This window comes from Nicotiana sylvestris, chromosome 3 (genome assembly GCF_000393655.2).
Source record: "Nicotiana sylvestris chromosome 3, ASM39365v2, whole genome shotgun sequence".
Taxonomy (NCBI): domain Eukaryota; kingdom Viridiplantae; phylum Streptophyta; class Magnoliopsida; order Solanales; family Solanaceae; genus Nicotiana; species Nicotiana sylvestris.
In genome coordinates this window covers 170638707-170661013 of record NC_091059.1, presented here as the reverse complement: position 1 = coordinate 170661013, position 22307 = coordinate 170638707, and the positions used below count along the sequence as shown (strand labels likewise).

The 22307-nt window shown below is 35.3% G+C and overlaps 1 protein-coding gene, 1 non-coding gene and 1 pseudogene across 7 annotated transcripts; 2 read left to right on the top strand and 1 right to left on the bottom strand.

Moving 5' to 3' along the window:
- Nucleotides 1-4899: 4899 nt before the first annotated feature.
- Nucleotides 4900-14004, top strand: LOC104222214 (leucine-rich repeat receptor-like serine/threonine/tyrosine-protein kinase SOBIR1; annotated as a pseudogene).
- LOC104222212 (protein MHF2 homolog) lies at nucleotides 11776-17336 on the bottom strand. 6 transcript variants are annotated; one of them, XR_011406242.1, is made up of 7 exons: nucleotides 17251-17336; nucleotides 17065-17113; nucleotides 16936-16976; nucleotides 16689-16728; nucleotides 15648-15701; nucleotides 15395-15555; nucleotides 11776-13957 (listed from the first exon to the last, which is right to left on the bottom strand). XR_011406242.1 is itself a non-coding variant. In XM_070171175.1 (7 exons), the coding sequence occupies exons 1-6, from the start codon at nucleotides 17290-17292 to the stop codon at nucleotides 15452-15454; spliced, it is 330 nt and encodes a 109-aa protein (XP_070027276.1). In that variant the 5' UTR covers nucleotides 17293-17336; the 3' UTR covers nucleotides 11776-13957; nucleotide 15451. The 6 variants fall into 6 exon arrangements, 3 of the variants coding, with proteins under 3 accessions (XP_070027276.1, XP_070027277.1, XP_009771716.1); XM_070171175.1 differs by having other exon boundaries at nucleotides 15451-15555; XR_709892.2 differs by lacking the exon at nucleotides 11776-13957 and adding an exon at nucleotides 14322-14688.
- A 72-nt stretch (nucleotides 17337-17408) lies between these two features.
- TRNAT-UGU (transfer RNA threonine (anticodon UGU)) lies at nucleotides 17409-17480 on the top strand. Its single transcript has one exon. It is a non-coding gene; the product is annotated as a tRNA-Thr (tRNA).
- The last annotated feature ends 4827 nt before the right edge of the window (nucleotides 17481-22307 follow it).

Here is a 22307-nt window from a genome sequence, read left to right as displayed (position 1 = left end):
ATCATCAGTAGCATGTCTGCATACGGTACGAGCATGGTGTTGGTTTGCTATAGGAATTCCAACCCAACTATCAACTCGAGGTCATCTATGATCACCACACGCAGGTTGAATTTTCCTTCATAGGGGCCAAGCTTCAATAGGACTTCTTTGGCTATTCCACCCACTGGCTGAGGAGGTGAGTTGATAGCCTTGATACGACCTCTTCCCTTTCCTACAACTAGACCAAGGTGCTCCACCCGAGTCGAGGCTAAATAGTTGTAGGTAGCACCCGTGTCTATCATCGCCCGGATGGGCTTTCCATTTGCCTTTATCTTGACAAACATTAAGGTTCTCTCTTGTTTAAGAGGACTCCTCTCATCCGTATTCGTTCTTCCTTTCTTGGTGATTGGGCAGGGGTCCTTTTTCTTACGGATACCAGTACTAGTTTCTAGTAAGGCCTTAGAAATAGATCCAACAATTGCATTGAAGGCACCTACTGGTTCGGTCTAGTCCGCATCATCTGCGTCGTCATCCGTCCCATCATCAAAAGCTTGATGGGTTTTCATCTGTGCATGTAGGCATTCATTATTCCAATGTGGTCAGGCGCAATGACGACATCCTGAAGGGGGCTTTCTCCCCCGATCTTTGTTGTTTGATGCAGCATTATTACTGCCTGAGGAAGGAGCCTTAGATTTGGTTGCACTATGGTCTCCTCCATTTCTACTAGGGCCACCATTGCTAGGATGGCCCCCTTTTGCATCCTGCTTGGACAGGCGGTTGAGGCCTATCCTTACGAGCTTCCACTTGATAGTCCCCAAGGCATTCTGTTGCTTGGATCGCCTTGGGTAGGGTATCAACCCTTTGTCTTTGCAGCTCCATACGGGCATAAGGTTTCAACCCTTCTAGGAATGTGAAGAGTTTGTCTTTGTCCCCCATGTCATGTATGTTCAGAATGAGCGCGGAGAATTCTCGCATGTAATCCCGTACTGATTTTGTCAGGCGGAGCTCCCGTAGCTTTCTCCTTACATTGTACTCAACATTTTTAGGGAAGACCTATAGGCGTATGGCTGCCTTCAGTTCTTTCCATGTCTCGAGAGAATTTCCACCGGCCCTGAAGACTTCGTACTTCACCCACCACCAGAGTTTAACATCACCCTGAAGATACATGGCAGCAATTGCTACCTTCTTATCTTCTTCTAAGCCCCCCACGGCATCGAAGTATTGTTCGATGTAGAAGATGAAGTTTTCCACTTCTTTGGCATTCCGAGCTCCATTGTATGGCTTTGGCTCGGGAATTTTAAGTTTTTGTGCCACAGGGGTGAGGTTCGCAGAACCCCCGATTTGGTTTCCGCCTCCTCGAAGCAGGCCTTGTAAATCAGCATTGACAACATTAAGTTGGCCTGTCAAGTTGTCTATAGTTTGTTGCATGGAAGTCAACCTGACTGCCTCTTGTGCCCTATTACGACCCAAAATCTGTTTAAAGGTCGTGATGGCGCCGGACACCACTGTCAAGAAAGCTATCACTAAATAGTTAATTAAATTCTCATTTTAATATTTTTGAAATCATAAATTTCCTTCAATTTAACTAGTAACAGATGAACTTTACAGAATAAAAAATAATGTTGCCCACTTTCAATACTGAATATCCCATAATCGTCCCAGAATCCGGTGTCACAAGTGCATGAACATTTACCAGGAAATAAAATAAAACAAAATATGACATCTTTCCGGAATATAAATTTGGAAAGAAAAGAAAAATACAAACACTCTGAAGGAGACTCTGCTGGTTGTGGGGTCGTAATATGGAATACAGCTCATCTAAGTCCCCGCAAATACCACGTTGTTACGCTCACAAGGCCACTGAACATACATGTGCATGTATAACAAAATATGCAGCAAGTGTAGTATGAGTACGAAAACAACGCGTACCCAGTAAGTATCTAGTCTAACCTCGAAGAAGTAGTGACAAGAGATCAACTTCGACACTTACTAGTGGTCTGATAAAGAGGTAAATAATTCTTAGGCAGAGTAAATAAATGAATTAAATATGCATAAAGATACGTGATACAAATTCCCCTCTTTACAATGAACTTCCCATTTGAAATTCCCTCCTTAATCGGAGCACACATAAGGGTGTAGTGGACCTCATCAAGTAGATTATCATAAATTCAAATCCGAAAAAAACTCACGGATATATCGGCTGCTTGCCAAATATTACGCACGATTCTATGAGGATATGATATAGGAAATGACGTAGCGTACGGCCCGATCCAACATAAAAATTAAACTGTGCACTATCGAGGGTCAAATGGGACGAACCATAGATGCATCTATTAACTTGCCGAGGCGAACGGCCCGCTCCTATGAGAGTATGGTACATAGATCCTGCCAAGGCGACCGGCCCAATCCCATAAGAGTGAAATACATAATCCTACCGAGGCGAACATCCCAATCCCATAAGAGTAGTGGGAATTTACCCCGCCCGCGGAATATGATTGTGACGCTGTAACACATAGATTTCTTAAGTTATTATAGTATTCCTCAATTCCTTTCAAAATACGAAGTTCAAATGAAAACTTTTAAGTTCCCGATTTTTCCACAATTTCAAATCTTTTCCAAAATATTTAATAAGCAAACTCAATCTCGCTTCTTCTCAAGGCAAACAATAAACATAAATCAACAACAATATCAACAAGGCATGATGTAAGCCTAAAACTACCCGGACATAGGCATAGCTAGTAGCTACGTATGGACTCTCGTCACCTCATGTGTACGTAGACCCCACAAATAGAAGCACACAATAATTTAGTTCAGCTATGGGGTTAATTTCCTCTTACAAGGTTATAAAAGAGACTTAACTCTCTTTAAAGTTCCATAATCGGCTCTCAAGTCATTCAAGAAACTCAAATTGATGCCTAACGCTCCAAAACTTGACATAGATGACAAAAATCTCCCTTCCAAGAGCTCTATAAATCGTTCAAACAAATGAAAAATGGGAGAAATGAGCAAAACCCCCGTTTATAAAACTTCACTGCCCAGGAGACCCTCCTTCGCAAACGCGAAAATCCCCTTGCGTTCGCGAAGGCCAAACTTGCACGTTTCTAGAAATTCCTCTTTGTGTTCGTGGCCTCACAGCCGTGTTCGCGAAGGCTAAGCACTTCCTGACCCGGCTCCTTTCCTTCTTCATGTTCGCGAGCACCGCATCCCGTTCGCGTAAGCTTGAGCAGCCCTTGCCTCGCATTCGCGTCCATTGCCTCGCGTTCGCAAAGGCCAATCTCAACAGCCCTACAATTTCCTCTTCGCGAACGCGGGACTTCCTTCGCGTTTGTGAAGAAGGACACCAAACACCAGCAACAGCAGTCCAAAATATTTACAATTGATCCGAAACTACTCCGAAACACACCTGGGGACCCCGGAAACCCGTCCAATCACACAAACCAATCTCATAACATAACATATAACATAACAAGGACCTGCTCGAGGCCTCGAATCACATCAAACAATGCTAAAATCACGAATCACACCCCAATTCAAACTTAATGAACTTTAGAACTTCAAACTTCTACATTCGATGTCGAACCCTATCAAATCATGTCTAATTGACCTCAAATTTTGCACACAATTCATATTCAATATTACGGACCTACTCTAACTTTCGAAATTGGAATCCGACCCCGATATCAAAAAGTCCACTTCCGGTCAAACTCATCAAAAACTTCCAAATTTATAACTTTTGCCAAATTACCCCAAAATGACCTACGGACCTCCGAATCCACTTCTGGATCGCTCCCAACACCAGAATCACCATACGAAGCTATTTCCATACTCGGAACCCCAAATGGACATCGATAACATTGAAATGCACTTCAACCCAAATTTATGAAATTGTTCCAAAATGCTAACTTCCACAATAGGCGCTGAAACGCACTTGGTTCATCCAAAACGCGATCAGGACATACGCCCAAGTCAAAAATCATCATACAAACCTGTTGGAACCTTGAAATCCTGATTCCAAGGTCGTTTACTCAAAATCCAACCTTAGTCAATTCTTCCAACTTAAGGCTTCCGAAATGAGAATTTTCTTTTCAAATCAACTCTAAACTTCCGAAATTCCAATTCCGACCATGCGTACAAGTCATAATACCCGAAATGAAGCTGCTCATGGCCTTAAACCGCTGAACGACGCTCAAGAGCTCAAAACAACCGATCGGGTCGTTACATGCCCTGTAGGCTAAATCCCCAGCACGCTCCTGTTGGAGGCCCTCGAATTTACCAAAAATTTTGGCTGCCTCTGTGGCTGTTTTTTACCAGTCTCCTTCAGATCCGCGATTGATATTTTCTATGTCAACTTTGGCGTGGAGCATTCTGCGGTCCAGGTCGTCCAACCTTTGCACTAGGTTGGTTCTTAGTTCATGCACCGTATCCACGATGGGCCATAATACGTCAACCGTTTCTTCAAGGGCAAGAATGTCGTCCCTGTGATTCACCATGGTCAAAAATGGTGGTAATTGTAATATGTTTCCTCACCCGATGTCGAGCCTAGGCTCTAATACCAACTGTTACGCGGCGCCTTCCTGAGATTCTTTGGAAGGGCGACGTAAGGCTAAGCAATTGATGTAGTGCATTTATTATCTGCCAATTGAGGTTTCCTCCGTCCGGTAGACGAGATTGTCAGTGTCGTACGGAAAACCTATGTCAAGAGAAATTGAGAGAACAGAAATGAGAATTGAGAATGAAAGAAAGCTTGATTGCATTAATGAAAGCTATTACAGAAAAGCAACACGGTATTGAGGGGGAGAGACACCAGTACAGAGAATTGTTTGCTTGCTAGAAAGTTTGATTGTTTGATCCTCCCTAATAGTGCTTAAAAAAAATAAACCAAAGTTACAAGACTTTACCTAACTAAGCTAGAGAATCATAATGGAAGTACATCAAATGAAACTACTCTATATTTACAATGAAAAGGACTTAGTTTACTACAAGGTAGAAACAGGTCAGTTGTTAGCAACTTTGTCTTTGGTATCACGGTCTGCGTGTGCGGCGCTGTTGTCATCTGCCTGCGGCTGGGCGCTGGCGAGGGCTATCGGTGGGGCGACAGAGGCACATACACGCTTGTCACTTGGCCCAGCCAAGACCACAGGGCCGTCCATGGCGCTAGGCGTTGGGAGGCTTGCAAGGACGCCATGGGACGCGTCTAAGGGGTCATGGGACATGGATTGTGTAGAATTGACCAAATTGACTCGGAGAGTATGGCTTTAAATTTCACAATCTTTTCTATTCAACTTATAAAATGATTCACCCCATCCAACTTCAGAAGTTGATTTACTGCTATCTCTCCGGATTAGTGATAGCAAAATAGATAACAAAAATAGTTATCTATCCATATTATCTATTAAAAATGAGTTGGATAATGAATATTTTAAAAATAAGTCAAATGTGGATAAGAACTATATTATCCACTTAAGAAACGGATATTCAATGGGTTTAACTTTTACATTTATAAAGGTTCCAATTGGGGTTTCCCAAGTTTGGAAGACCAGAAATTCCCCCAAAAGTGATCATATTCAAGAGGCCATGAATAATATGGATATCCATATTTCCGCCGGTTAACCCGTTTTCTATCCGTATAAAATATGGGTCGGATTGGATATTTTATCCGTTTTTTGCATTATACCGTTTTCAACCCGATCACATCTGATCCGACCCGCATGTTTGTCACCCCTACTCGAGATAATATATGTACATATAGTGAAAGAATATTTTCGTTCAGTAGAAAGAAAAAAAAAACTGAAAAGAAATCTTTATGCGCAGAAACAAGAAGAGATTAAAGATAAAGGACTGTAATGCGTCGATATCACGGTGTAGCTTGATTTAGGTTGCCCTGTTTACAATTTTCCCATTCCTATAGAACAAGATTTTCGTGGCTTAATATAAGTAATAAAAACTGTAACTTTCGAATTTATTAATTCTCTTACGAATAACGGTTTAAGTAACTAAGATTAGCTAATTAAATTTATGAATATTGTTTTATGGCATGTTTGTCCATAGATTTTTTTCTGATTTTTTTTAAAAAAAAAAAAAGAACTTTGTTTGTCCATAAAAATTTACAAGTTCTTGAAGATTTTTCGAAAATGAGTTTTTCAAAACTGTAATATTTTTTTCAAGTGAAAAGCATGTATAAACATAAATTCAATTCCAAATACTTTTCAATTTTACTCTAAATATTACTTTTTTCAAAATTATAATTTTTATGTCTAAACGCATACTTACAATTTGAGATTTTTTCAAAAATGTACTTAACATCTACACTTCTTCTTTTCCCCCCTTAAACCAACCAATGAAAGGAGAGAGGTATTTCTTTTGCCATATTTCCCTAATCTATTTATTTTCCTGTCCATCCTTTTCTAAAGAAGTGTAATCCTTTTCTTTTGTTCATCCAACGTTAGTCTTGGTCCAGCCCGTGGCAAACGTTTCGAACATTTTATCCTCTCATATATATTCTTAGTCATTCTAGTGCAAATATTTATCCTCTCATATATATATTCATTTCTTTTCTAAGAGAAGAAGGGCCATTACCCATTAGGAATCAAACTCACACATATTACGTGGAAGACTCTCGCTAATACCATTCCTATTTCCTTTTTGTTTTAACTTCTTTTTCTACCTTTTTCTCTTAAGTCCTACACCAGTTCTAAAGGTAGGATGATCTCTTTATATGATTTTAGACAATCTTCATCTAATAAGCTAGATTTTAAGGTTGAGTTAAATTTAATGTTCATATATTTATTATAGTATTAGAGTCAGGCACATTCCAATTCATTATTTACGCAGTGTGGCCTTGAGTCCCACAGGGTGAAATGAATTAGCTTTTAGGATTAATTTAGGTTGTCCATTTCTTTTTCGCCTTCCTTCTTTTTTTCCCTTTGTATCTTCTTTTTCACAAAAAACAATTACGTGGTTTACGGGGCATAGTTGAAAAAGAAGAAGAGACAAAAAGAAAGAAAAGAACAAAAGAGTTTTAGTTTTAGTCAAATCAATATTATTTGAACGTTATACATAATTACGAAGAAAGAGCGCTGCTATCCCTTTCTTTTTTCTACGAATGAGCACTGCTATCCACCAAGGTTAAATTAATGCATAAAGTAGCAAGTTTTAATATAACAGTTCTTTCATCCTAAAGTAATAATATCTACCTATTTCTCTTCTTAAAATTAAGAGACTTGCTTCTTTTCTTTATTTTTGTTAAGATTAATTTAAATTATATATATTTATTGTATAACGCATTTAAATTATTAACATCGTTTAATCGATTGTATATAACAAGTTACGCACTTATCTCTTCCATGTTAAGACCGCATGTTTACTATAAAAAGTTATTTATATAATTAATTTCTAAAAGGATTTCCTTACATAAGTGAATCGCTAAGCCTTTGTTTTCAATGTACAAAGCTATAGTAAATGGGATCCTTAAATATATCACTCAACTTTGTTTTTTTTTCTTTCCAAATATCATACTTGAAGACAATTATATTTAAGTTGAAGTTACAAAAGATATATGTTAGCCAATTTGCAAAGGTTAGATCATATTTGATCTGATCTCGTTTAATTTTAAACTAATTTGAAGTTAAATTGATTACTGTTCAATCCAAGTCGTATTTGAATTGTTTGGTAAAAATTGGTTCGTATCAACCAATTAAGATTTTTTTTTCTATCCTTATTTAGCAATTTTATTTGCCATGATTATTTTTCAAAACATAATTGTGAGTGATACAGCTTAAGCTCTGACTTCATCGTTTTTAATAAATAAAAAACTGATTTTTCTAATGACTAAATTGTACTTAAGAGTCGTACGATTCTAATATTCTATTGGGAAAATTTCACATAAAAATAACTGGGCTCCCTACTTTTTAATTTTATAGCTCATATTTCAATTTACAACTAACTACCCCAAAAATAATAGGTTAATACTCAACACTCAACTCCAATAGGTTCTCGAAATTACTATTTAATTTTTAAAAAAGATTGCTCAAGCTTTTAAGTTAATTTTCGAATCAATAACTGTGACTCATATATTAGGTCAACAAATCAAATCCATTTGGGTGGTGAAAATTAAATTTTTAACAAGCTTAAATATGTGGGTTTAAATTCCAAATTTGATTTTGTGAGAAATTTGGAGTGGGTGTTATTTAGACTTGTTAGAAATAGTATAAGGAGGTTGAATATAAAATTTGAAGTCATTTAATGGAGATTTGGACTGGTAGAATTGCAACAGAAAATCGTGGAAGAAGTTCGTCTACGGACGCTTGTATAAAGGTGTATAATAATGTATAAGATGTGTTTATACACTCGTATACACTATTATACAAGATTATACATAATTATACAAAAAAACTGACTTCGTCTTCTTCCTTGCGTTTTTTCTTAAATTTAACTCAAATCTCGCTCAAATCTACTCCAAATCACTTCAAATTTAAAGTTTGAACTCCTTTTGATATTTTCAATCGATTGGAACAATACGCAATCCAAACAACTAACAAACTCAAAAAATCCAATTTTCGAAAGCAAAGCTTTGAATGGGCTTCAATGGTGGACTTCTACACTTCAATTTTCTTATATTGCAACCAGGTGACACATGGAGAGAAGCAGTAATGGCGGACGACCCCTTAAAGCATATGTAGAAGATGTGAGAAGAAGAGAGAGTGAGAGCAATGGTTGTGAGAACACAAATTTAACTACATAGCTTTTAGAAGCATTGGTTGTAAGTATACAAATTTTGAATTTGCTAGTGCTTTCAAAATATGTATAATATGAGTTGAGTTGGGTAAAACTTAAAAACATGGGCTATTTTTTGTTATGGTGTGAAGTCATGTGTATTTTCTTGTAATTCTTTCTATTCGATCTATTTTATATAGCAAACAAAATAAAAAAAATATTATAATATGTTTATATGCAAATAAAAAATTGAACATTTCAAGAGTCTTCATAGGAAACTTATTTTTAGAATAATTGACCGATCTGAATTAAATCGCAAAAGAAATGTAGGGATATTCTGGACTAGTCTTACGTAAACTTAAAGTTAACAACTAAGACTATGAAAGATGGAAGGAGAATTATGTAGGCACTTTTTTCCACTTAAAAGTTTGAATTAGTCGTGTGTGTGAAATTTACAGTTTACAAGCCAAAGTTACGTACAATACATGGCATCACTTCGCTTATACTAACTGTGACATGTATAATAGAACAATTTTCTATTTATTGCTCAAAGGAGCCACACCTCAGTGTAAACTTATGTTGTTTTACAGAATATGCATCGAACTTACACAAATAATATAAATATCTTTCTTTATTTTATTTTTTTGATTTTATATTAATATATACTATATTAAAAGTATGAAGTCTCCTTAGCGAAATATCGTTCGTCTTTTTGCCCCTTAAAAATAAATTTTATATTAGGCAAAATTGTCATTTTAAGTTTTATCCCTAATATTTAGGAGTTTTAAATAACTAAATTTGTACACTAAATCCTTCCTTATGTGAAATATGTACAAACTCTTAATATTAAATATCTTATATAAATCCTTCCGTATTTATATAATGTAACATAACAAATTTATTAATAACAAGAAACCAACGTATGAAAAAAATTATTAAAGTAGCAAACTTTTGTCAGGACTCCATTTTTGCACACCACTAAGGACTTCTTTTAAGTTTAATAGTCTTTGGTTTTTGTTAAAAAAAAAAAAAAAAAAAAAAAGTTCAACTTGTTAGTCCTAAAAAAATTCGTATTGGACAAAATAATCAATTTAATTTTTTTAACATTTAAAAATAATTATTTAAATACTTATCTAATATTTAGTACTTCAAAATTAACAAAATTTTATGTATTTAATTTTTTTAAAGATTTTTTCTCATATAAAATTTTCTTATTTGTACTATCTAGCATAATTATAATTCATTCCATTATTGTTATTTGACCCTTTTAAGTATTATTTAAATATATCCTACCTATTCTTGAAGTTCCAAAAACATATAAATTCTAAATCAACAACAATACATTGGATCGGTGTCATCTTCCTTCTTCTCAATTTCTGACGTTATTTGATGCAAAAACTTCCATATACTTTTTGTATATCATTCTGGTGTGTATCTGTATTTTGTGTGTATAATTAATTATACGATAGCTGTATGCATTCGGAGATATGCACATTCATTGTCTTAAAAGCATAGACTTTGTGAAGCTAATTCATCTAAGATTTATGTGTAGTTTGTTTTAGCATAAAAGCATTTTCTGAGCAACTCTGTATTCAAATTCAAAAAACATGAGCTACCATGCACTTTATTTCCCCACCTTTATAGGATGTTGATTTAAATTATAAAAATAACTCCAACATTTATACTGAGATCCTGAGATTTCTTATATTGGTGTATGTGGTAACGAAATTAAATTTGTTTTACTCTAATTTGAAATGAAGTGGCACCTAATTTCTAGGAAGAATTGACAATCGTTAGAAGAGAGAAGAGCGTTCTAAATATTTTTGCTATTTTTAAGAAAAACGATTTTGGTTATTAAGTGCCAATTTTTTTGAGTTTCTATTACCATTTACCAGACATAATATAAGGCTAAAATATTGTCAATTCTCTTTTTGTTGTGTTGCATACCATATCATTTTCCTTAATTATTTAACGGTACACGCATTCATGTTGCATTGATGGACTTAATAGTTTGGGGGTCGTTTGGCATGAGGTATAACAAGGTATAAGGGTGGTATAAAAATTTAATATCATCTTAATATTCTGTTTGGTTAGCAAACCAGGTATAAGTTATCCCGATGTTAATTTTAACACTGGGATAACTTATACATTATAGAAGATGGGGGTAATTAGCACCGATATAACTTATACCTTCTTTTTAGAAATTATGCGATTGTCATTCTTAATACAACATACCAAACAATGAATAAACAACAATCCCAACATAACTAATCACAGCATAACTTATCCCAATATAACTTATACCGATATAAATCGTATTCCAACCAAACGACCCTTAAACTATTACCTAGTAGTTATTTAACTTGAAGGGATGAGTATAATTTGATGATTGTTTATACGTTTCACCGCCTTATAGAAACCATAGATTAATAGTTGACATTTTTATTGTATGGGCATAATATTTGTGATAAATAAAAAAAATGACAAGTTAAATAATTTGTAGTTACGTCAGCAATAAATAAGTTACAGGGTCAAACAATCCTCAAAATTGAACTATATTTGTCGCGTATATATATTTATTTTTACATGGTACTATATATTATACTTTTAGGAGGAATATTAATGCCAACAATAATTTGGCCATGATAGTTTAGTTGAAGCAACCGAACATACACCAAAAACATCCTCTATAAAGAGGATACAAGAACATTATATTACATCATAATATCTCATACAATACAACATCTCTCATTGCAAATGTTATATAACTAACTTAACTAATTCAATTATTCATGTTGGCAGGTTCAGTATCCAACAATTTTGAACTCGCCTACTAAGTTAATGTAATGACACTCATTTTTCCATTTAAATGCATATTGGATCTATTATGACGCTAATTGCTATTACACACATTTTATTTTTGTTATATACATTTTTTTTTATTAATAGACAAGTTTACACGTGCAACGCACGTACACTAAAGTTAGTTAACATGAAATACACGTACAAGATATGTACTTTTTTTTCTTTATTGACGTGCAATATACGATGCATAATAAAGACTGATATTTATGAAAGTACAAAAACGATAAAGCACATGAAATGCTTATATAATAGAAGAAGGTTTAAGATTTCAAACATGAATAAGTTTATCAGGGAACGTGTTTAACCAAAATACAACTGAACATTTTAATAGACAACACACAATAAAAATCGAGAAAAGGAATAAAATACTCTTATCCCCAATTGTTGGGTTTGGCAAATGGCAAATGGCAAATGGCAAATGGCAAATGAGGAATTTTACTAGTCAACTCATTAGAAAAAGAAATTAAATCGCCCTGGGAGACTCAAGTTTTCCACATGGTCCTAGCTTGACTTATGAAGTCTTGTTCTGCTTCTTATTGACTTAAATAAATACCAACCTTTCCTTTTATAAAACCCACCAAACAACTAAAAATATATACATCCCACTACTCAAGCACCACAATACTGTGGTGCCTCATTCACCACACTCTCATCCCTATTCCACCATAAAACTCGGGGAAACCGCCACCCAATGGCCTCCACTACCTCCCATATTCACCTATCTCTTCTGTAGTGCTATAGAGAACCCATGCAACTCTGTTGGAATATCATGTGAAAGACGATTCACAAACAATTCATACGTGCTTAGAGTCACAGGGGTTGTTTTCAAGTCCTATGAACTGAGGGGAACTCTATCTCCTGCCATTGGCAAGCTTTCCGAGCTCAATGAGTTGTCCCTCCAAAACAACAACCTCTTTGACAGAATCCCAACTCAAATTGTTGAATGCCGAAAATTGGAAATCTTGAACCTTCAAAACAACCAGTTTTCTGGCAAAGTCCCATCTGAATTATCATCTCTTGTCCGCCTTCGAATCCTTGACCTCTCTTCTAATGAGTTATCAGGGAACCTCAATTTCTTGAAATACTTTCCCAACCTTGAAAAATTGTCCCTTGCTGATAACATGTTCACTGGCAAAATACCTCAATCCTTGAAATCTTTCAGAAATCTCCGGTTCCTCAACATTTCAGCACTTATCAGCAGACTTGAACCGAAAAGATTATGTTCTTAAGCGTTACATTCTTGCAGAAAACTCAACAAGGTCAAGTCACAAATCTGCAATGGCACCACAGTCCTATTCAGGAAATGCCCCGGCTCCAGGACCTAGTGCAATTGTAGTACCAGTACACAAACATAACAACACAAAAAAGAAGGTAAGCATATGGATTCTTGGATTCCTGACTGAAACTTTTGCAGGGGTCTTATCTGCGGTGGGCTTATCCTTGCTCTTCAAGGTGGTTATGATTTTTATCAGAGGGAGCAAGGATGATTCAGGTGTAACAATTTTCAGTCCATTGATAAAGAAAGCCGAGGACTTGGCATTTTTAGAGAACGTAGACGGATTGGCATCACTAGAAAGAATTGGAAAAGGTGGATGTGGAGAAGTTTATAAAGCAGAGTTACCAGGAAGTAATGGAAAGATTATTGCTATAAAGAAGATCGTAGAACCCCCGAAGGATGCTGCAGTACTCACTGAGGAAGATAGCAAGGCTTTGAATATTAAAATGCGCCAGATTAAATCAGAAATTAAAATTGTAGGTCAAATAAGACACAGGAATTTGCTTCCTCTACTAGCACATATGCCAAGACCTGACTGCCATTACTTGGTTTATGAGTACATGAAAAATGGGAGCTTACAGGATGCCGTCCAGCAAGTCACGGAGGGGACACGGGAAATAGATTGGTCGGCACGTCATCGAATTGCAGTCGGGATTGCTGCTGGGCTTGAGTATCTCCATGTAAATCATAGTCAGCGTATAATTCACAGGGATCTAAAGCCAGCAAATGTCCTTCTTGATGATGACATGGAAGCTCGAATTGCAGATTTTGGCCTTGCGAAAGCAATCCCAGAATCCCTTATGCATGTTTCAACTTCACACGAGGTAGGAACTTTAGGATACATTGCACCAGAATATTACCAGACCGTTAAGTTCACAGCTAAGTGTGATATATACAGCTTCGGAGTGCTGCTAGGCGTGCTAGTTATGGGAAAGTTTCCCTCGGATGAGCTCTTCCAGCCGGCTTCTGGGATGGGTTAAGTGAAATGGATGAGAAATGTCAGGACTTCTGAGAATCCAAAAAGAGCAATTGATCCAAAGCTGATGGGTAATGGGTATGAGGAGCAAATGCTTTTGGTTCTCAAGATTGCCTGCTTTTGCACCCTGGATAATCCAAAGGAGAGGCCTAACAGTAAGGATGTTAGATGCATGTTAACTCAGATCAAGCCTTAAGTAGGTAGAGGATAACTTACAGTAAATAAAAATTGGTCATGAAACTAAGAGAGTATCCTTGTGTACTCTGTTAAATCTCCAATACAAGAGATTGTACTTGTGTATTTTGTTAAATCTCCAATATGAGATATTGTACTTGTGTATTCTGTTCTTTACAGAAGTGTCCTCACTATATTGTGATACCTCAAAGCATGGTGTGAAATGTGAATGAAATTATTTCCACTCTATGCAGAAACTACCATTCTCCAGACAGCATTGTTTATATTTGGAGATGTGAATGGAATTCTTTCAGTGCAGAAACTACTAATTCTCCGATGTAACTAATATGACCAACATTGAAACACTTGTATCCACAAGCAAGAGAACAACTGATGAACTGATCTATAACACACCAAGTACCCCTAGATCATGGAAGATTTTAAACACGAACAATAAGCAAATCAATGTTTGGTTCCTTACATATCATACAACAGGCATTCAAAATCATTCGAAGAGGAAATAGGATTATAACCACTAATACAGTAACACCATCCGAACTTATTCAGAACGTCCGGCGAAAACCTGTGCAAAATTTGTGCATCTTTTTTTCCCGATAGGTGTGCAAAAGCAAAACTTGTGCATCTTGCACGCAGCAGACCCCGATAACATGATTGCTTATCTTGGTAATCACTTTGTAACGCCTGACTGTGAAACCAGAATCCTCTATGATGTGAGATCAGAGTTAAAAGCGAGAAAGCGCAAATCTTGAATTCAAAAGCTAGTGTTTCCATTTTCATTTGAAGCTTTTGTATCTTACAGTGTTGTGTCCTAACTCATCAACAGCATGGACTAAGACCTTATTTTGTTTTATTCCTGTACGATATATGTCCGCACTAAATTACATAACAGTGTCCATTTCTCCATCCCTCAGTGTGTAATAAAAACTTACATTTGCTAACATTAGAGAGGATTATACATGCATTGTCAATTAACAACTCTTTGTTAGACAAGATAATATGCAAACATTGATTACATAATACATGGAATATGATTTACATACTTGCTGAAAAAATGTGCAATGTCGCAAATTCACAATCATCCGGCCCAATTGCACTTTGAGAAGGAAATCAACGAAATCAATTACAATGGTTTCTAGCATTAAAACTTCCTCAATCCATAAGAAAGTAAAAAAATGATATTACGAAATTTGTGATTATTTTGAGAAAAGAAGTTTTTCTCAGGGGCACCTTTTCCAAGAACTAACATGTGGTAAGACCTGGAGTATCGTAAATTCTAAAAACAGACAAACTATCAAAATTTGCTAGTTACTCCAAGAGCTACAGAAGAAATCATCCAACATCTAGAATGTTTAGAGAAGAAAAGAGGCATCCAATTTTCAAGAGGATAATACCTATTTCTGCATTCTTGTAGAGATAAAACTTTATGATTCCAGATCTCCTCAAGTACCTTAAAAATCTAAAAGTAACTGAGGAAGTATCCTTTCTAGATGAGTTGCTTCAATTTTGATACTGCCCTCCGCTTCAGCAATAGTAGCAGCACGTTGTATAGCTTCTATATCAAAGAAACAGATCGCAAGACAAAAAGAATGCACATGAAAGTCTAGCCAAGTAAATAACATAATTTTGGTTCATTAATGGTCAAACCTGCTACGAAGACTCGGAGAAGTTCAGAGCTCAGCTTCAGTGCATTTGCATTAGCTTTTAATATCAAGACAGAAGAACAACATGAGAAGGAAAACTCATTGTCCAAAGAACATGTTCCATTTTTAAGCTAATATATAACAAAGCAGAGGTCCAACACACATGAGGAAATGCAAATACCAGCACAAGGAAGGTGCACTAAATGCAGTTCTTGTTAAACGTTAGACATGCCATTGTTATCAAGGAGGTAATATGTAGAAAAGAGAGCTTGCCACAAGGCCCACAACCCACTCAATCTTCTAATACATCCAAATTGGTTACGAGGAATGAAAAATGGCTAATATAATGTTATAAAACAGAAATCAAACTACTTCATTGCCTTCCCTTTTCCTTAGAGTTATGCTATCTCATATATCCATGACCATGAAGAGACCAATATTGGTAAAATAAAATAGAAAAACGGAGAGAAGTATACTATTATACTTTTCTGACAGGTAAAAACACAAAGAAATATCTACCTCAGAAATCCTTGCTACTTGACATGAGTGACATTTAAACATTGTGAATCTTCCTCTAGGGCAAAGGTCATAACAAAGCACCAGAACCTATATTTCTCAAGTCTTACCCCTTTTCTAGCAGTTTCACAATAGGCATCTATGATTCCACAATGGCTACCTTGAAAGAGAAGTTCCTAAATAAACAAATTGATTTCTTTCGCTTTTTAATTGGTTTATTTGCGACATATTCAGAAAGGACGTGCCTTAATTGACACGACATTTTAAAAAGAAAAACCATCTCAAAGTATGTATCAGCAGCTAGTTCATCAAGTAACATGCATATACACATATCAAAGCAAATAAACTCAAAAGCAATTTCGCTCACAAAATCGAACACTTAGCAGAGTATATTGGACAAATTGAATCAATATCCAATTCAAAACCACGATTCCAAAAGTTCCACAAAAAAACATGGCTAATTATCAACATAGTGGTATAATTGAGCTGAAAACAAATAGTATCAGCTATTTATTGGGCCAGTTCTTACCAAATGTAGGCCGACTTCTCTTTGATGAGCTAGCCCCAACCTACAAGCACATTTACACAATGCTTTCAAGCTCAACAGCACACACTTAAACCATATACATAATACTTCCAACAAATTCCCAAACATTGGAAAAACTCAAACCCAGATCTTTTACTCTAGTTTCACCGGATAAAAATTAAATAATAAAGATTTCGGAAAACAACAAAGGAGTAAAGTGAAAAGGAAAGGACTAACTATTTATATATACCTCGTTGTCCATATTCTCAGATATTTCATTTTTCCCACGCTCTGCAACAATTATCAAATACGTAACCAAATAGCCGAAGATAAAAGCAATAAAGGTCAATTGCAGAAAGAAGAAAAGGTGAAATTAGACCTGCAGCTTTTCTTTTCCAAACAAGCTTGAAAATTTCGTGGACCAAATCCTGTTTAGAGCCACACAAAGCCGTTCCAATTTTTCAGATTGAATACTTTACTCAGGGAAAAAATTAGAGTTTGATGTAGTATTACATGATTCAAACCGAAAGTGAAAAATTGAGAAAAGAGAAGAAGGAACGGTTACAGGATCGAAGGGGTTCTCCTTCTCCATTGGATGCTCGCACATTCAAATGGACAATGAACCGCACCAACACCGAAAAGGGAAAAAAAGAAAAAAGAGAAAAAGAATCACAATTAGTAATCGCCTATATATAATGAAAAGAAAAGTTTTAATGGCAAGAAGCCCCTATAGCTCAGTGGTAGAGCGTCAGTCTTGTAAACTGAAGGTCCGTAGTTCGATCCTGCGTGGGGGCAATTTATTTTAAATTATTATTTTATTCAATTAGATCCATAGAGATTACATTCCTATTGCCTTTTACATGTAAAATAAAATGTTAACGGAGCTAGCTGACGGGCGTTAAGGACCAGTTAACTGTAGGTCGCATTAACATCAACGATGTGCATTTAATTTAAAAAAATTCCTCCTTTGTCCCAAAAAATAGTCTTAACTTTATTTTTTATTCCGGTAAATAAGTAACTTTTATTACCAAAGGTAAAATATGTACAGTCATAACAAAAACCGCTAGAGATGGTCGGCAATCCACCCCTAGAAACCTGCTAAAACATTTATCTACTATCCCCTCCTCGCTTAACTTTATTTTTTATTACTTCTAAATTGGTTTCCACTTTTTTTAAAGAAATTTTTATACACAACTTTAGTAAGTTCCGGGAGATCAGCTTTTTTCTCTTTTAAATCATATATTCTTTTGTACTTTGTAATCAAAATACAAAAACAAGTGTACGTTAGTATATTGTATTTGTAAAATAATTCTAGAGAAAAAATAATGTATAGACAAAAATGCAAAAGAAGTAGAAATTAATCCGAGCTCACTGAATTCACAGTATTTTTTTAAGGAACTTAATCCGCTCCTAGTACTCGAGGTTGTGGATTATTTCCTCCCAGGATAGAACGGATTACACACTAATGTAGCGGTACTTCAAACCCCAGTATTTCAATGAACACAGATGGCGGCAGCAAATCACACTTACTGTAGCTTTGTTGTAGTTAAAACAATGCACAGAGGAAGAGGAGAATTCAGAAATTTCGTAAGGAAAATATGAGGGAATGGTCTGCTATTTATAGTCAACATGTTGAGTTTAAACAAAGAGGTGCAACTCTTCAGAAGGTACGTCATGGTTGTTCACGTAAAAGGTCATACGTAAATGGCTATTTATGCAAAATAAAAACGAAAATTCAAAACGCGGAGGAAAATTAGTTTTTCGTTACAAAAACGGATAATTTGGATTAAATAATATTACGTTAATCTTAAATATTAACAAATAAATTTGGTCCAAAATGTTAATCAATCAATCATTTGACCAAATCCAATTCCGAAATCGAACCGAGTAACGATGACGCAAGGTTTGCTTTCCTCTTAACTCTTTAAGAGCTAGAAGAAGAGCAACTGTATATATACCCATCAAAAGTCTTTTCCTCCTCCAATATGGGACAATGTCTTTTTGTCAAGGAGGGAAAATCAAATTTTTATTTTTCTCTCCATTTTCCATTCACCCTCTTTTAAGCTAAAATAAGCTTAAAACCCAAACAGTGTAATGGAATTAAATATATCCCTCTAACATGTACAAAATAATTATATTTACAGTCAAACCAGTAAATTATTTGATCAAGTGATCTCCCTCCCATAAATACGATCCTTCATGTTTGTTGTGAATAATATGGATGAAAATTTTCTTGATCTTCAATTAGTTGATAATCTATCAGTTATTCTCAAGAGATGTAACAAATTTAGCCCCGTTTCTTAGGAGTATATATATATAATACACGCGATGCACGGGTACCCTCTCTCAACGATTAAAAATTTATTTAAAAATTATGTATAAATTATAAAATAAAAATATAAGCTTCTAAAGATGATAATGTTGACCGTATCATTTTTAGAAAAATATTAAAGCACGCTCATAATATAATTTACTATTGAAAGATGATTTATTTGCGACATATTTATGTATATATTTGGTTTTAAAGTATCATTATTCTAGTGGATTAGTATTTAAATAACTCTAGCATTGATAAGTTTTAGAAATTTAAATAATTAAAAAATAATTAATTTTGTCCAATATAAAATCTTTTTGAGTAAGATGGTCCATCAACATTTCCTTGGGAATATCAAGTTCACCTCAAAAACTAATTGAAGATCAAGAAATTTTTCATCCATATTATTCACAACAAACATGAAGGATCGTGTTTAGGGGAGGGAGATCACTTGATCAAATAATTTACTGCTTTGACTGTAAATATAATTATTTTGTACATGTTTGAGGGATATATTTAATTCCATTACTTGATCAAATAATTTATGGGAGGGAGCGTTTGGTTGGAATACGATTTATACCGGTATAAGTTATGCTGGTATAAGTTATATTAGATAAGTTATGATGGGATTATTGTTTATTCATTGTTTGGTATGTTGTATTAAGAATGACAATTGCATAATTTCTAAGAAGAAGATATAAGTTATACCGGCTAATTACCCTACTCTCTATAAGGTATAAGTTATCCCAGTGTTAAAATTAACACCGGGATAACTTATACTTGGTTTGCTAACTAAACAGAGTATTAAGGTGGTATTAAATCTTTATATCACCCTTATACCTTCTTATACCTCGTACCAAACGACCCTTAATGTCTTTTGTGAGCATATGATGTTGCCTTATATGAATTACTCCTACAGAATCCCAAAGAAATGAATTTTTTTTTTTAATTGTTTGCCATTTTAGGAATTATTGTAGAATTTTCTTAATTATTTGCATTTTTTCTGTGCATGTTTAATTTTATTTAATTCATGAAAATACAAAAAAATACTCTGCACTTGCATTTAGGATTTATTTCTATATTTTAGGTTAATTAGCAAATTAGTTGTTTTATAGAAATGAAAAATTACAAAAAATAACTCACTTTGCATTTTTTAACTTTTTAATTTTAAATTTTGTAGTTTTTATTTTAATTTGGGAATTAATTAATTATTGTAAATACTATGATGAGTAATTAATTTAATTTGGTAAGTTAATTCAGTTTAAGACTTAATTTAGGGTTTAATTTAATTTGAAAAGAAAAGGAAAATAGGAAATTGAAAAGAAAAGGAAAAGAATCAAAAGAAAGGCTTTGATTTTGGGCCAATTCGTAATAGTCCAAACAATTTTTCCCTAAAGAACCGTTCCAGTCCAGGCCCAAACCACGCCCCAACCCGGTCCAACCTTCAGTCACTTAGACGACTCAAACGACGTAGTATGGGACCAAAACTACGCTGTTTTGAGTTCAGTCACTTAAAACAGATCTTGGCCTTCCATTCTATCTCATCCAACGGCCCAAAGAACGTCCCCTATTTCAATTAAAGTGTACAAACCCCTTCAGTTTATCCTATGTACCTTCTTCGCTTCATCTCCCCCAAGTTCAAGAACCCTAGCCCACCGCCTCCAAATTCCTGAGCCTCCAACGGCTGGCGGCGGAGCCCAATCCATCCCAAACTTCGACCACACAACCCCCACTCACCCCTGACTCCCAATCCATAACCACATCTCCTCAAATCCTCATCAAATCTAACCAATTTCGGATCTAAAAGAAAAAGCAGAAGAAAAAGAAAATCTTTCCAAAAATTCGAATTTTCCTTGAACGATTAGGGTTAAAATTGGTGTTACTCGTCTGTCTTCAACAAGGACACACGATCAATGCCAATTCTGGCTCAAAATCGAAGGCGTTGGAAGATCTGTCCAAGTCCACTGTCCATCACGTTATTCTAGGTATTTTTTGGCCCTTTTTTTTCTTTCATCTTTCGTTGTATTCTCATTTCTCATCTTCCTCTGTTTTTTTTCTTTTTCTTTCTTGTTTTTTCTGTTTTTCAAATCGTTTTTGCATGCATACTGATTTTATGTTATTTTTAGTCAGCATTGTTTTAGTTTCTTTGATTTTGTTGTTGGACTTCGCTCAATTTCCCTCCTATTTTGTTTTCTTTGGATTCCTGGCTTCAAAAGTTTTCATTACTCTGTTGGCCCAGTTTCTTGATTGGCTTTTGTGGGTTTTGGAATCAAAACTTTGGGTTTCGTAAGTTAAAGGCCCAAAGAGGGGAGGGTCAGTCCGAGTTTGCAAGCTCAGGGTTTTGGTTTGTTTGTTGGGTCAATTTGACCCAGGTTTGGTCTTGATTTGGGCTCCGTTTGGCTTGGGGCCTGCCTTGCATACAGACAGGCCCTTCAGCATCAAGGCCTAAGGGGTTGCGGGGTTTTTGAGATTTTCAGTTTGATTAAAGAGTTTTCGAGCCCAACTGGGCTTAAAGGTAATTGGGAGGGGTCTAAAGAGTAGTCTAGGAAATTGGGCAAGGGGAATCTTTAAAAAACTGAATAGGAAACTTCCAGGAAAGTGGGGTTTGGGTTAGTTCAGTAGTTGGTTTAGAAATTCAAGGCTTAAAATGAAAGAATGAAAATTGGGGGAATGACTGATTTGGTAAAAATAGAAATTATTTCTGCTGCCCTAAAGGTTTTCTATAAAAGGCATGTTTCCTTCATTGCCAAGGGAGAATTTTTGGAGGATTGCAAGATTGAAATTTAGAAACGGCTGAGCCTTCTCTTTCAGACTTTGAAAATACTGAAAATGGTGTGAAACTTGCTTGATTTTGTTCTTTGAGTTCCCTGATAGTCAGAATTTTAAAAAAGGATCCAAAGAACTAGGCTCGTCTGGGTTTAATTTGTTTTGAAAGAAGCTAGTTTTGCTGAGTTTATTTAGTTGATCTACTGTTGTTGTTCATCCCTCACTTTCATTGCTTTTCTCTTGATTTTCAGGTATCTTTTGGACCATGGATAACACATGAAGTGTAACATGGAATTTGAATATGGAAATATGATGAACACAACTTGTTTCTTTTCGAATTTTACTTTCTTGATTTTCAAATTACATTTATGTTTTGTAATAGCTTAGTTTTCCTTTATATATTTTTGCTGCCCTTACATGTTATTGATGTATTATCATGCTATTAAGTTTGGAGTGTAAGTTTCCAATATCTCTTATTAGGTTGTCAGTTAATTTAAGTTTATCCTGGGTCTAGATGAATGTTTAGAGTTGATGAGATTTTC